Source organism: Electrophorus electricus, chromosome 1, assembly GCF_013358815.1.
Source record: "Electrophorus electricus isolate fEleEle1 chromosome 1, fEleEle1.pri, whole genome shotgun sequence".
In the NCBI taxonomy this organism is placed as follows: Eukaryota; Metazoa; Chordata; class Actinopteri; order Gymnotiformes; family Gymnotidae; genus Electrophorus; species Electrophorus electricus.
The window spans coordinates 2,937,342-2,953,596 of record NC_049535.1 but is presented as its reverse complement, the minus strand read 5'-3'; the positions used below and the strand labels follow the sequence as shown (position 1 = coordinate 2,953,596).

Below are 16,255 nucleotides of genomic sequence, written 5' to 3'. Positions count from 1 at the left end.
GGAGTGATGCATGTCTTGCCCCTCAACCCCCCCCCCCCCCCCCCCTTCCCCCCACGTGTTGGTGTAGATAAGAAAAACATTGATTCGCCAGACAGGTTTGCAAGTTTCATAACTATTATTCAAGCACATCTCAGATGTCAAGCAGTGAACACAACTTTGACTTCATGCAGAAAGCTCCAAAAGACAATGTTATAGAGGCTTTGTAGTGGAGGTATGCATCTACAATATTCAGTTCAGTGTGCTGCAATAAGAATGTGATTAAAAAGCAGCACAAGCCTCTAGGTCTAATTGTACTATTTTGCATGTAGATATTTATAATGCTAACATTTTCAAAGGTAGAAAGAACACATAAAAGCCTCCATTATCTGTATGAATCTGCAGTAAAGCAACCAACCTATGCCTAAGATATGACAGAAGGTTGTGTGTTTGAGGCTGCCAGATGGTTTGGTTTAATATCGTCTGTCAGTTTGTTCTTGACCTTAATCCCAAAAAGGTTACAAATCTTCATCAGCATCAAGTCCACAATTTCCTCCTCTTCAGATGGCTGTAAAGTAGAGATATGGGGGCTTGTAATTTGTTTGTTGCATGATGAATTTAAATTGCTCTTGATTATACTCTGAACGCTTGTACCTGGTGGTGCAACTGCTCTTGACTGAATGCCACCAGGATGACTGATATAAAGAGGTTCAGTACCACAAATGTCATGAAAATGATACAGGAGCCAATGACAAATGCACCAAGAACAGGGTTATAATCCAAAACCTATAAACATGAAGAGAATTGCCATTATACAGATTACAGTCATTAAAACATTTGTAGCAGTTTTCACCCCATTATACAATTTACTATGACTTCAACATTGTCATGCCTCACCTCATCATAGTTAAAGATCCCCAGCTGTAAACTGACCATGGTCTGGGCAGCATGGAGAAGAGTTCTGTACGAGTACAGCTTCCAGCCGTACATGAGATTACACTGGGAGGACAAAACGGTGAAATGGTACGAATGGTTATACTGGGGAGCTAACGTTTCAAGTGACATCATTACTCACGGCAATGGAGTAGGCCAGGAACATGATTGTTATGACCACGATAAAGCCAGAGATGTCGTTCCATGCTCGCCGTAGAGTAGCGGTGATCATGTTCAGTTTGGGGTTGAGTCGCAGCAGGTGCCACAGTTTGATGGTGGCCAGCAGAACTAGAAAAGCTATAAGGTATCCAAGAACTGCATCTGCGATGGCAGTTTCATGGAAACCAGCATACCTGGCAGAGGATAAAAATGGTTACTGAACAGAACACCACCAAGTCTAATATACAATCAACAGTGTCAACTAACAAATTATCAAGGCATGACCATAGTATTAAGAAAGTTTATAAATTAAAATGCTTATATCTTAACGTCATAACATTCATCAGAGTATAAAGAGTATGTACAAAGTGTTAAAACATTTGGATAAATATTCACTTACTGGTCTTTGTGGTTTTGATAGTACTCAATATCTCGGTTGCCCAGCAGTGTCCTCTTGATAAAAACAGACAATGCACTCCAGCTTAAAATAATGATGGCCAGCTCCAAAAGGTTCCACTTGCTCCTGAGGTATCCCCATTTCTGTATCTTCATAAGCTTTCCCTGTGAATACCAATGCACCCTCGATCTGACCACAGTTCATGGCCTATATTTACATGAGTGACAATATGTGAAAGGACTGACCTGCTGAACCATGTAATACAGGATGAAAAGGCAATAGATAGCCTCAGACGCCATTACGAATATATGGAGACCACCTGTGGACTGATAAAGATGGATGCTCTGTAGCTCACTGTGATACTGGAATGCTCCTAGGAAGAAAAAAAAAACACGCTTAAATTATCTGGACTTAATTTAAACTGAAAAAACTCAGAACTTGCAAGAAATTAATTCTTACCCACTGCTGTGGTCTCAAGCATGAGGGTCACAATACAGAAGAGGTTGACATTGGCATTATAAACTGTGAACTCCACGAAAATAGCACGAGTGTATATATCGAGCCAAGTGTTTTCAAAAAGGTACTGAAGCAAACTGCAAAAGGGGAAACCAATGGTTTGCCATTTATTTAACAAATTTCCATTTCTGAATTCAACTACATTAACAGTGACATTACTCCTTAACAGTAATTGCTACCTGAGAACTATAAAAGTAATAAGCTTGAAACTACTACAAGCTACTGGAAAATATGAAGTCTAGCCCATCTTCCACACTTCTCATAAGATAGATGGAAAGTTACCTGCTTGCATTTTGCTGGTACGGGCCTAGTTCAACCACAAAGCCTCCACCTCTGTACATAGCTGCACTCCCCCAGACAGGATGAGCCCTGAGAATAGACTGGGTTTGGTATTGCCATGGTGTGAGCCAGCGCTCAGACCCATTGATCTGTATGGAGTGGTTCCAGCCTGGGCCATAGGAGCCCATGTCTTCCACCTCCCAAGAGTATGGAGCACTGCAACCAGGAACAGAGCTACGCATGGAGCTGGCAACCTGGCAGGAGCCCTTCTGCACTCTAACCTGGCGGAGCCGAGCACTGCCCACCAGCTTCGAGTTCCCATCTGTGATGAACCCTAACAGAGTGACCAAAGCCCATTAGTCAGTATCACCTAGCCTGCTCAAGATGCATATATATCTTGCATCAAAGATACCTGATACCTGGTTGTCGTCCAAAGAGATTTTTCAGCAGTGTGGTGTTTGTCCAAGTAAACACATCTCTGTAGCTCATACTAGGAGAGATGCCACTACCGAAGCTCTGTTGAATGTGTCGAGTGAGCAAGTAAGCATTTGGGTCACGCTGACCATAAGCTACCAACAGCAATATCCACAGGAACCCCACATAGACTGTAAAAGAAACAGATGTCTTACACCATCTGCTGCTATTCACTAGTTGACCAATAATGCACAAGTGGATATTTTCTTACTGAGAATCTCTCTAAATAATGCAAAGACTTTTTGTTCTTTGATCATGTTGTTCCTCATCTTTTCAATATCAGAAGGGAGAGGGGGCTGATAGAAGCTGCATGCACTGTCCCTCCTGGCAATGTGTATGCCATCAGGATCACCTGTGGATAGGAGCGATATTTCAGATATTTCACTTTTTACATGTCATGTTGCCTGTGGCAGAGACTGTCATTCAGGAGAGTAAAATCTGTGTTCTGACTACTGTGGCTGATAGTTATTTGGCCTGCTGGTCAGCGCACAGGTTTGCCACCTGAATAAGGATGGGTATAGTTGCTGCCCTCAGCCTTTGTTTCAAATGGGAAGGTATGATGAGGCCATAAGGACTGTATCCATCGTTAGAGGATACTCCCCTGCTGTGCGGGGGTAGTGTGGAGGTTAAAATGTACAGGGAGGTTGTGCATGGTTCTTTGGTCTGGTAGTATGAGCACACATTTGCCAATGAAAAGACTCACTAGAGACTTTTTTCTGAAATACTAAACAATAATGAACACCCTTTTGGAGGCCTTTATTTAAAGCTTTTACATATTGCACAGTATTTTTTAAACCCCAGTCTACCTGAATTTGCAAAAGTCCTATCGATTGGAACCTCTCCATATTCTTCCTGATCAACTGTTTTCATCACCAGAGCAAAGAAGACAGCAAATCCTAGCACCTGAATAAAAGCAAGTGCAAGAATATCAATTAGAGTAAAATGGATTCATCTAAATATAAAGCAGTGAATTGTTGAATGAGTCTCACCTTTATAGGCTGAGTAATGAAGAGGCTCTCAAAAAAAGACACAACCATAGATATGAGCCAGCTAATGGAGCGATCTTTCCCATAAGTCAGCCCATACATCATGGTGAAGTAAGCAGACACTCCACTTGTGGCTGCAACAAGAAACCAGCCCACAAACACAAACCACCAGGGCAGGCCTTTCTGACAGCACCTCTTCCTGCATCCTCTGCTGTCCTCTGACGTGCTGGAGCTGCAAGCGAACTGGTCTCGCATGGAGCTCGAGGAGAGGTGGGGCTCTAGAAGTCCCTTCATACCCTGAACCTGCTGCATGGCCTGACTGTAGCACTCTGGACTGGAGAATCGTGAAGGACCCAGTAGCCTCAGTTCTTTTTCCACATTTTGGAGCTGTTTGTAGAGATACTGCTGGTAGACACCGTGTTTATCATTTGGCATTCGTTCAGGACTCCGTTCTGTGGACAAATGGCCAAAATTCTACAATGGCATTAAGCAACAATTTTCAAAAACCAAAAGATATGCATGTTTGTGCCCAAACCTTGCAGATTCACAGCCCTCAAAGAGACAGCAAGGTCTTTTTTGGGGTCATTGAAATAGAACTCGCAGCCTATGCGATTTTGCTGCCGAATTATATCTTCAACCAGTGACAGCAGAGCATTGATATCCATTTTACCACAGTCTATCCTTGGCATGGGGCTCCTCAAAGCTTTAGAGAGTGACTGAGCTATCCTTTTGATATCCTAAAATATTAAATTGTTAAACATCACATACACTACAGATATTCATATATATATATATATATATATATATATATATATATATATATATATATATATATATATATTATACATCACATTATACATCACAAATGCTACAATTATTTCATACCAATAGTTTCCTTAAACAGCAGTATTAATAGAAAAGAAGAATTTTGTTGTTTAATGTCAGGAATGTATTCATTAATGGTCATTGTGCCTTCATCTACCTTAATTACTGCATCTGGTGTGATCTCCCTATGATCATTCTTTGGAGATGGAGGTTGAGTCGGTGTCACACGACCTGTTTTTCCTTGTTTAATAGATTCCATCTTAGGGTGCATTTCTGATTTTTGTTCCCTTGGACAGGCATTTCTGAAGATGCTCACGATGAGGAGGTTGATAGGGAACATGATGATGGAGCTTTGGATGCCAATCATCACCTGCTGCCAGGTAAATTCGATCTTACCTTTGGCCAGAGGTAGATAAACTGTTACTCTTGACTTAAATTTAAAGTACATCAATTTCTCATGATAAACAGTAGTGAAAATACAGCTTTTGGTGCAAAGGAACATGTGCATTACCCAGGTCCATGGTCTGCTCAGAAGGGTCAGTGGGAATACCCCAGAACATGATACTAGTCAGCATGGTGCAGAGTAGCAGGGAGAAACAGCAGGAAACACGTTGCACACGAGTGAAGTTACTACTGGGGGGCCGGCTAACCACAGAGTACCAGATGTGACCATCTCGAAAATCCTTTGCAGTCTTCATGAAGAACAGATTGCTGTAGAAACATCAGGTGTATCTATTACATCAGATGTATGGCCTTAAAGGAGAAATACTAATGGTATTTTCTTCCCACATTATCTCAGAAAGGTTGTTTGTTATGTCTTGAGGGAGATATTTTTCATTTAAACTGCCAAAGTAACTCACCTAAAGCCTTTTAAGTCCTTCTCTGTTGCTGCAGGGAACACTTTGTCCAGTGTGCACTCTCCTATATCGATGGCCAACCACGAACTACACAAGAAGTGCCACTTCTGTCCGGTCTCCAGGTCCTGTACCATCACCTTGTTCACATACCTAAGTGGCACACATCAAAGGTACTCACACTACTCCAATTAGAGCATCCATTTTAGAAGCAATAGATAAATACAGGCTATAAAGAGTATTCATTTCCTTACCAAGAAGGATGTTTTCCAGAGTTGTCATGCCACAGCCTGATGCTCTGGAGCTCTCCAAGAGAGAAAGGAGTGGTAAGGAGGAACATGTCCACACCTCCCCTTTCAAAAACCAGCTTGTCTGGGTCAGTCAAATGATGAGGCTCACTCTCTCCCTCAGAGCCAAGTAGGGTCACTGCTACCTGTGATGCCAATGGTTCCTATTTAATAACCTTTAGACTTCATTGTTAAAATCACAGTTTAAGCAAAAGTAGATGTACTGACCTGAGAGGAAGTGGAAGCTCCCCGGCGATGCCCCGTGCAAATGGTCACCAAATAACGATATTCAGCCAAAGGGTCATTGTCTTCTAGCACCATTACTTTCACCTTTTGGATCACACACATTTTTACACAAGGGTTTTCATGGAAGTCATATGCCAGTAAAAGTAATCATTTGCACATGACAAAAATAAGATAAATTAAAAAAATTCTATAGCAGAATCAAAACATTAGTGACACAGAATTCTTGGTCTTGCAATGAAACCGGAACAGTAAGATCTACAGTGCAGACCTTGGCTGTGTCCTGGATGTCTTGTTTTCGTGCCCATACCACTGCAGCAAGATAGACCAGGAAGATGGCACCAACAAAACACACCACCACAGGGTTGTTGACAAACGTGGCAAAAAGCTGAGCTGTGCGGGTCACATCCACCCGGTTGGGCATGACAAAGAAAGAGCTCCCAAAAAAGGTCAGGTGGGTGCACAAGCACTGAGTGACTGTCAGTGTTGTTCGAGGACCAACCTGCATTGGAGTTGGATGGAGTAATAAATGAATAAGTAATTGGTTGCGTGCTAGATGGTGATAGAATTTCTTTTGTAGATTTTGAGCAAATGAAGTGTTAAACTCACTCTGCAGCCGTAGTCACTCCAGTTGGTCTTAGTTTCATCCCAGTACAAGCACTGGGCAGTGATAGATGTGACAAACACTGAAGCATTTGAGGAGTTCACACCTGCTCCAACAACTGGCCTCACTAGAAGATAGTAAACTCCTTCTTCTAGTGCCATTTCCCTGTGTCCCAGAACCCATGTGTACCTCTCCTCTGTGACACAGATAATATATGTATTATTTCATGTTAATTTTGAATGACAGTGGTAACTAATTATATCATTCCACAGTATCAGTCAGTGAATCACCTGATGCATTTCCTGGTTGAGGGAGATTCATTTTGGCTTTGTAGTTGGTGTCATTTGGGTAGTGCTGAAATCCCAGGAGTAACTGTAAAGGTGTCTCCTCTGTGGGGTCCAATTTCAAGACCAGAGATATGTTGGGTGAGGTCATATTGATGACAAGAGTACTGTAGTTTCCCAAGTCCAGAAATGTGCTGTTTACTTCTGCCACCTCTGATCTTGGTAAGAGAATCTAAGGATCAGTAGTATACAAGGTGAACTTACAATCTAACTGCATATTATCCTATGTATATCTACCAGACACATTTTTTAGCAGTGTTTAGAAACGTTGGCATGACTCCTATGCATATTGTTCAGAATTGTTTTAATGGCTAAGGTCTATTACCTCAATTTCCTCAGTCAGGTCTGACACTGGGATGACTGAGCCATTTTCACTGGTCAAAGAGAGAGACCCCACTGTTCCACTTATAGGCGGACCTTTGCTCCATGAGAAGGGATTCTGACGAAAACTTAACATCTATAAACAGAAATATCAATAAACTGCTTTTTTACATAATGTTTTTCATAGATTTAAATGCAGCTCAACATAGATAATAAAGATCACACATGCAGGATCACCATGCTATAAAGTTTAACAGCTTTTTTGGCACGTTAGTCATGAACCAATCATTTGAGGCTCGCACCCTCACGTCCACTGGTCCCTCAAAAGGCAGCATGTCAGACTGCAAAGCTGGAAGCATGAAGCTGACTGAGCTGCTGTTCTCAGTGCTGATGGACTGTTTCTGGAGTTCTCCTGGTGACATTCTGGACACCATAAAGTACTGGTCAATAATGTCTAAATGGCTGTAGAGCACTTCCAGTACACCAGTCTAGAAAGTCTACTAGTCTTTTAGTACACCAAGCTTTAACACAATCTTTGAAGATAAAGTTCTGTCTATAAAGACTATGTTCTGTGCGAAAAAGCCATAAGAGTTTCAGCTAACCTGTTTACATACACGGTGATCTCAGGGGTGCTAACAATAATAGCCTCTCGGTCTGCACTTCTGCCAGACAGCAAGGCACTCTGCACATTGTCTGCTATGTTCAGTAGATGTTTGGAGAACGTTTCCTATAGGATAAGAAAGGGCATCAAAGGAAACATGCAGTATTACATGTTTGCAGACAAGATCGACCTGAGATTGAGATGGACTGCTGTACCTCCTGGTCCGTGTCAGAAGAAACCTTGAAGATGTTACCAGCAGCTTGTATGATGGGTGTGGCTGCATGCATCATTAGTTCTTCATCATCTCCCTCAGAAGGTGTGAGAGTGGCCAGGGACTTACTGAGATTTAGCAGAAGAAAACCTGCCTGCAACTGCAGAGAAGAGAATTAGGGTGAAAATGGATGAGAGGCCCAGGACCTCAAATAGTCCGGAAGAGGATACCTGGGCTGTGGATGTTAGCTCCTCTCCCTGCATTGTTATCCCCACAACAGCACCTGCAGTAATCTGCACTTCTGAAGGGTTCCTGGGGGGCCCAGCATTCATTGTTGTGCCCAGGTCCAACAGCATCTGCTCTCGTAGCTTCATCAAAGAAAAACATTGTGTTATTCTTTTATGGTTATATCTATGAAACAAAAGATGAATTTCTTGCCTTGATTGCACTATAAAATTATACTTCATTCTATTCTATTATGCAAAATAAGCACTTGACATAAATAAGTCAGCATTCCACTCTATGAGCTTTTTTGGATCTGATTAATGAGCCTGAGGTAGAAAAGAAGGATATGTCAATTTGGGGAGTCTATATTATTTGTACCTTCTTTTTGGCTGCTTGATCTTGGCCTACAGCTGAACCCTCATTCAGTCTGTTGGACACAGACTGGTACATCTGTGCTAGTGCAGGACCCATGAGTTTCCCATGCTGCTGCAGATGGTCTACCTGCCCGGACACGAGACTCTCCAAGTCATGCACTGTGGACCCAGTACTAACGCCATTTACCTGGGAGTGTGGAATAACAGGAAGTGAATTAATGAGAAACAATCAATTTTAATTTGAAACAGTTTTATTAGGTGGTGGTCTAGTTGCGTGCAGACCTGGGCGGACAAAGTAGTCTTAATCTTCTGCCCTGCGCCATTCTCAACAGTAATTGCCACCATCAGGATGTGATTTTCGCCAGCTCCTAATGGGAGGAAGAGTGACTCCACCACAGGCTCATGGCCACAGTACAAGTAGTCACCTGGAGTGGAGGTGGGGGATATGTGTAAACCAGTGGTGTTCACTTGTCATTTGTGGACAATAACAGTAATAGTAGTGTGTTTTGAAAAAGGAAATATCATGTACCTGTGGATGTTCTGAAGCAATATGTGCACGGTGTAGCTTTGCAGAATGATGTGGCCACAGTGCATGTGATGTTAAAAGGGGAGAGGACGTCCCCCACAGTGGGTATAATGATACAAGTTGGTGGACTTTGATGGGCCTGTGGAGACACAGATGGCAATGTGGCAACTGTGATGGGAGAACTAACATGAGCACTGGATGTGGTCAGGGTGGTCTCTGAGGTGGGATGCCCTGTTGAGGCTAGACTGGTAGACAGTGATGTAGGCCACGCAGTGGAGGAGGCACTGAAGATCGGAATGGTGAATCGAACAAATCCAGATAAGCCATCCTTTACACCTAGGAAATGGAAACAGAACGCATGTGGACCTTACTAGTAAAGTGGTAGTCAGTGGTACCTCAGGGTTAAGGTAATCAACTAGTAATTAGAAGGGTGCCAGTTCAAGCCCCACCAGTGCCAAGTTGCCCGTGTTGGGCCCCTGGGCCCTTAACCCTCAACTGCTCAAGTTGTGTTCAGTCATATTTGTAAGTAGCTTTGGATAAAAGTGTCAGCTAAATGCTGCAAAACTGTAAAGTATTTAGTAAATGTCTTCATAAAATCATAAATGTATGTTATATATAATATTATTCATACAGAGTAGTTATAATGTTCATATAATAAGTGAATGTCCATACCAAGTTAATTCTCAGTGAAGTATCTTGTTCTCATACAAGAGCTTAAGAGTATAACTGTTTTTAACCCCAAAGCCAAACTCCATATGTAGAGGGAATGATACCCACCATAAGCCACTACAGTAAGATTCTGCTGTGCATTAGTCAGAACTGTGCTCTCAACTGTAAGAGAGCTGTCACCTTCCTTCTGCTTTATCAGTGGCTTCTGCCCCCTGTTAGAATAGCAGGAACTTAGCAAACCCTAAAAGTAATGTACAAAAGTATTAGATGAACTGAAGAGGCACCATATAATCCTTTACACATCACAAACAAAGAGTAAATAAGCTGTTAGAGGACATGAGGCTTACAGATACAGGGTCTGTGTCCTCCAAGTACCAAACCATTTGCTGACAACCTTCACATTGTAACTGCAAATTAACACTGGCACTTATATTTATTGGGTTGCAGTTCGAACATCTGAAAGGAAGTGAGAACAAGATCGTCATGGTAGAACATGTCAACCAAATTAGAATGCAATTAATCGAGAACTATAGAAACAGTTGTTTTGGACAGGGAACTAACACATTTTGCACATCATAGAAACTAATAGACAAAGGGTCATAATGTCTTAAACTGGTGTGAGATGATTTACAAGTGTAAATTTGCATTGTAAAGATGAAATGAAATCAGTTCCTCTCTTGCCTGTGTTTGCTATATTATAGATTGGCACTGCTGTGTACTTTGGTCTCAATGTCGAAAACCTGGATGATAACTAAATGTCAAGAAATGTTACTTTCAGTTTGGTTTAAATAAGTTCTGGTTTGTGAGTCTTTGCGATGAAAGGAGCTAAGCTCTTACGTGATGACTGGATTAAAATCAGTCCCTGGGGTGACACAGACACATCTTGTTGCTGTTAATAGTTGTGGAGGTCCTGTTAGCTTCATAACAGTGACAGAGTAAACTGAGAAACTGTAGGGCGGAGGGAGACACGCCATACTAATCTGATGAGTTTCAGTCTCAGTTCTGACATTACATGGACATGTTCCATCTGTCAGGAAAAGAAGTGACAACAGATTCAAACACCAGGAACACAGGATTACATACAGTGCTGCCTATACAGACAAAAAATGTTAAAAAGCACCATAAAGTGACATTCACTTACTGCAGCTCCAGGAAAATGTATAAAGACTAGCATTTCCATTTAGTCCCTCCACTCCCAGGATGACACTGCCTGTACCAATGATCGGGTTCTCTGGGTTTGACGTGATCACCAGGTTACTGTCTCTTGGGACTCTTGCATGCTCTTCAGTCTGAGAAGGAAATCCCTAGTAAGAGCGCTTACTCTGGGGTGTGATATTTCAGTGACATGACAAAAAATTATCATGAACGGTTTTCATTATGAACCATTCTGTTGTAATTCTGTTTCACATACTGTGGGGTCTTCTTGGCAGTCCACTGTTGTGCTTCCAGCATCCACTTCCATTACTGAGAAAAGATTCCACGCCTTGACTACTACCCTTAATGTGCCTGTAATGTGCCAGCAAAATGTTAGATTTTATTTGAAAATAACAAAGAAGTGCTGAGATATAATAATACCAAAAATAATTTGAATATATATTCATGTTTCTCATTGTAATAAATAAAAAAAAACAATAATGCAAAATTGATGGCACCTTTTATTTTGCTGGAGACACTGATCTGCAAACTGTCATTGCGCATCCGATGGGTCTCAGAGAAACTATCATTGGCAGCAGACAAAAGGACCAGCAGCTCCACTGGAGCACCTCGAGCCAGAGAGACGTTAACATATACGACTGAGTCCAAGCAGGACTCCTGTTCTGGTGCCACAGACACAACCAGACCCTCCACCGGCTCCACCAAACACAGCTCCAGAGCAGTGGACACATCTGTATCTGTTACCTCATTTGAGGCAAGGAGCATCAGTTGATGGCATCCTAAGCCCAGGCTCTCTAGGGTATCTGGAGTTAAGGTGATATTGTGGGGAATTATGCCTTTGACTGCATAGGAGGAAACAAGTTCTGTAGCCCCATGGTGGATTTTGTAGGTGATGTTGGTTCCTAGTGGAATAAGGGAAGGTTGTTATTGTTATCTGTGTTATTTTAAAGAACGTTCATATATACTTTACCATATCTGCTGATGAGTGTACACAGCATAATTGGGAGTAGTATATATCACCTGCATCTAGCTCTACTTGGATTTTCAGTGGTTGGTGGTAGAGACCTGTGCAGTTCTCAATGTTCATTGAGTGGTTGGCACTGTGGCATCTTATTATACCAAATTTGCCAAGCTGCTCCTGAATGGTGATGGTTTTTTCAGCTGTCACATGCCAGTCGCTGGTACTGCACTCCACTGTAACAGTGTACACTCCAGCATGCTGATACTTATGCACCAAAATACCCTGTGAACTAAAATAATGATTACGTTTTACTGACAGTGTGTACATCAGGAATAACGTAGACTTAACAATATATTCTGGGAATCCAAGAGTATTTTTTTAATGTAAAAAGGAGTGTAATTTACTTTTCAGGCCTGTAGGGGTCAATGATGTGTCCATCGCCAGCACTCAGAGTGCATGTTAGGTTGCCTTGGAAAGGGTGGAGCAGCCACTTTACTGTCATGGTGACATTCTTAAATACAGCAGCCAGCTTGTTCACCATTAGATGAAGACCTGTTAGCAAAAGGTCCATTATCCAAATATCATCTACAATGAATATTTATTAAGACATTCAAAACCTAAAAAAGACTTTCTCATATCCATATGACAGAGACTGTAACTCGGTTTATTCATAATTTCTTGACCTTTAGCTCTTTATTTTCTTTGAGACAACAACACTAAAGCATATGGTGGTTGTGCAACAGATAAGAAATGTACTGAAACCATGTCATGAGGCACGTATCATATCCATAAATGTAGCAATTAAAGGCTCTGATATTGTTTCAACCATAAAAAGATTAAGAGCCTAAACCCAGATTGTGCGGCTCTTTAGATAATTTCCATGTATATTTGTTCTCTAAATTCAAAAATTGGAGCTCTTGTAATGTAAATGCCGTAATGCCAAGTGTAACATTTATTGACACTACAGGATGCTGTCCAGATCAGATAAAAGAGAAACTGGCAGTCTGACCATCTTTGCAGTGGTACTCCACTAATAGGTAGCTTCCCAGTCTTGGACAAGGCTCTCCAAAGGATGTGACATCAGTGGTAGCCTGGCATACTTGCAGCCCATGGCAGAGCTCTGGGGGAGTGGGCATTGCCAATGATAATGACATGTAAATCTCACTAAAACAACACTAAAACAACACTAAAACAACTTTAGCACAATATTATCAGTATTTCTTTGCAAATGTAAATTTGCTGAAGAAAGCACAATCCCTGACTCACTAGCCTAATATTTCCTTAGATTTCTGTTGCTGTAATTGTAGATGGGGGACATAATATTTGTGCTTTGCCTTCTGTATTTAAACATTCAGCTAGGTAACATTATCTGCCCAGCGCCAGCAAGCAAGCAATGTGCTTGAGTAATCTAGTGTTCACATCCCTCTGTAAATATTTAATTTGTGTTAGTTTGGACATAATTTGTCTTAAAGGCCTTCAAAGCAATGAGACTGATAAGGGTCTTGTGTAGCTCAGCTTATAAGACAAAGTTTAAAATTAAGTTATTTTGCATGCCTTCCAGCTACAGATTTAGTATATGATAACAGACTTTCCATACATAACAAAGACGATCTTTTAAACACACAATAACAAGATCAACAAGATATAATCTGAAAAACAGTTTTACAATGAAAAACTGCATCTACACAATCAAAAGACCAGCACTAAATTTTCACTTAGCAGTGATCTTTTTTTTTCCTGTACAATCTTTATTTGTTTGTAAAAATGGAAATTTTGCCTTTCAGAGGCTCAAGATGTGATGGATCAATTTTCCACATTTATAAAGACCTCTTAGTTTGGATATATTGCAGGGGACAAAAATTGCTGTGTGTGTCCTAGGTGAGTTTGAGGCTCTCAGTATACAACTGCAGCTGGGAGCATTTCTGATGCTGACCCTTCTGTATGATGTTTAACTTTTATGTCCTATAGCACCTTGTTCTCCACTGTGTTTTTTAAAAGAAGACACCCCGGAGCTACTTTGGATCCATGTTTTCTACGACAAAAGAGTTGTGCAGGACTTGCAGCATTGTCCGTTGCTAACATACCTGATACAGACAGTGCTACATCCACCCAGCTGCACTCCTCCTCCGAGGGTGTGGGAGAGGGTGAGCGGCTGGCCCTGCAGTAGTGCCGTGTCTTCCTGCCATAGAAGCCGTCATCAATCTGGATCACCTGCCCGGAGCCACACTGCAGTGTGGCATTGTGGCCCACACAGGCTAGGGAGCGTCCCAGCTCTAAAAAAAATTAAGAGGCGGGGGGGGCGCTGAGCAGTATATGTCACAGGAATTGGACTCTGAATTGCCCCTATATGTGCAGCAAGGAAGACCAACCAAACTGGCAGATGAAGTAGAACTCCAGGTTGCAGTTGCTGGTCGTCCCCCATTGAAACCTAGATGTTGAAATGTAGCCGCACTCTGCATCTGGTACTGGTTCACCAAGCCAGTTAGAGTAACTCACGTCGGAGCCATCCAGCCAGGACAATGGACCTGTGGCCAGTCAGAGAGAATGTATATGGATGTACATGTCCCCACACATCAAAGATCATTCCAACGAGTTCAAGTAAGAAAACGTTTAGCTGCAGAAGTTTGTCAGTGCAGCAATTTTCTTACTGCACATTCAACTGTCATTTACCTTTCAGTAGCTGTAATGGATTGTGAGAAAAATCTACTATATGAAATTCAAATTAATTTACGATGTTATATGCAGCTAGTCACATATACAAGCATTTAACATGTGGAACGCTTTTTATAATTCCATACTCTTCTATGATTGAAGAGGATTGGTCCAAAACATAAAAGCCAATGGCTGTTAGACTGCTATTCCTATAAACAGGGGACCACAAAGGAAATAAGATGTATGTCATGGCTGCTGTGCAGTGTAATGTGTATTTTTTAATCATCAAATAAATAAATACATTTGTTCAAACTATATTGCAAATCTAATCACTGCCCACTCAACTCCTTACACAGAACATTCAAGTATCTTCATCTTTTTTTTTTCATGCAGGCAATGTGCGTGTTTTAAAATCAGCACTCATTAGTAGAACTGAAATAAAAAAATAAAATCAGACTAATCAGCAATGTAAAGATGTAACACACCAGGAGCTCTGCCAGCTCTGAATGATAAAGCAGTTTCTCTGTTGCCAACAACAAAAGGTTCTCGTTAAACCAAAGTGGCTGGCCCCTTTGGGGCCTTTGTGAATGAGGGAAGCTTCATATCAGACCCATAAACCAGTTGCTGCCCTGTTGAGATAATTAGGGACAGCAGCGTGCTGTAATGTAATTGTCAGTAATGAATTAAGTTATCAGTAGAAAGCAAGCTGATAGGAGAGAGATGTGTTCATGGACTGTGTGCTTTGTGCCAGCTGTGCTGGGAGGAACCTGGCTGATAAGGTCAACAAATGGTGCAGATGGTGTTTGCACACTACTGCTGTGTAAAGAAAATCCTATTACAAGCTTAAAATGTAATTAAAGTGTAATTAATGCATTAAGTGACATTTTCAGTACTGTTTCCTGGAGACATTCAAAAAGAGCTGGTGAAGTTCAAACGCCGGCATTCAACTTAAAAGACGGAAAATTTCTAAACAGGTATGTAGCAGTACCTACGTTCTTCCCGTGACACCAGTTAGCACAGAGATGCAATTAGTCCTGAAGTCCATACCACTTACTCTCAGTGACAGCGGAGTCCAGGGAGACGTTGAAGGAGGCAGGCGCCAGACCGAGCCACCAGTTGTGCTCTGGCTGCAGATGCCTCTGGAGGAACTGCTGAGTCTCGTCGTTCTGGACGAAGGCCAGGCGTCCGCCGCCACGCTCACACCAGCCCTGAGCGCTGAGGAAGGTGCGCTGCAGTTGCACAAATTCATAGCAGGAGCCGTCAAAGGCCTGCTGGCGCTCGGGGCAGTACAGGCTGTCTGGGTCCTCTTCACCACACACTGCAGTGGCACTGAGAATCAACCCAAGCAGCAGCGTGGAGACACTGTGTCTGACCATCTTCATCACCACTCACCCGCACACTGTTGCAGGCGGTCTGGTCCCTCCATACTTAAAAAGGCCATTGACGTCAGCCTCCCAAATGAAAGTCTAATCGCACCAATAGGCCTGGCTACCAGGGCTTTGTGCTATTCTGTTAGACGCATTGTCCCCAAGCACCAGGGTATGAGGTACAATACGGCCCCTCTTAACTACACGTAAATAACGAAGGGTATTCTTCTCTCTTTGTAGGCAGTTATTGATGTCTTAAAACACACCCTGCACAGTGAGCGATAAGCCAGGGTTGAATGATGGACAATGGTCCTGT

At 42.1% G+C, this 16,255-nt stretch overlaps 1 protein-coding gene across 1 annotated transcript; it reads right to left on the bottom strand.

Annotated features, from left to right (window-relative positions):
• Nucleotides 1–71: 71 nt before the first annotated feature.
• Nucleotides 72–15,951, bottom strand: pkd1l2a (polycystic kidney disease 1 like 2a). Its single transcript, XM_035524260.1, has 41 exons — nucleotides 15,627–15,951; nucleotides 14,290–14,445; nucleotides 14,005–14,193; nucleotides 12,930–13,040; nucleotides 12,325–12,472; nucleotides 11,980–12,209; nucleotides 11,457–11,861; nucleotides 11,216–11,310; nucleotides 10,946–11,093; nucleotides 10,642–10,831; nucleotides 10,152–10,260; nucleotides 9,913–10,045; nucleotides 9,139–9,471; nucleotides 8,892–9,034; nucleotides 8,614–8,796; nucleotides 8,241–8,378; nucleotides 8,015–8,170; nucleotides 7,801–7,925; nucleotides 7,501–7,621; nucleotides 7,203–7,334; nucleotides 6,824–7,049; nucleotides 6,539–6,729; nucleotides 6,201–6,431; nucleotides 5,915–6,016; nucleotides 5,654–5,832; nucleotides 5,406–5,552; nucleotides 5,057–5,256; nucleotides 4,703–4,941; nucleotides 4,256–4,457; nucleotides 3,724–4,172; nucleotides 3,541–3,637; nucleotides 2,946–3,086; nucleotides 2,680–2,865; nucleotides 2,264–2,594; nucleotides 1,925–2,058; nucleotides 1,711–1,838; nucleotides 1,469–1,629; nucleotides 1,052–1,262; nucleotides 874–975; nucleotides 631–762; nucleotides 72–544 (listed from the first exon to the last, which is right to left on the bottom strand). Exons 1-41 carry the CDS (start codon nucleotides 15,946–15,948, stop codon nucleotides 401–403), a joined length of 7,500 nt encoding a protein of 2,499 aa, XP_035380153.1. The 5' UTR covers nucleotides 15,949–15,951; the 3' UTR covers nucleotides 72–400.
• Nucleotides 15,952–16,255: the final 304 nt, after the last annotated feature.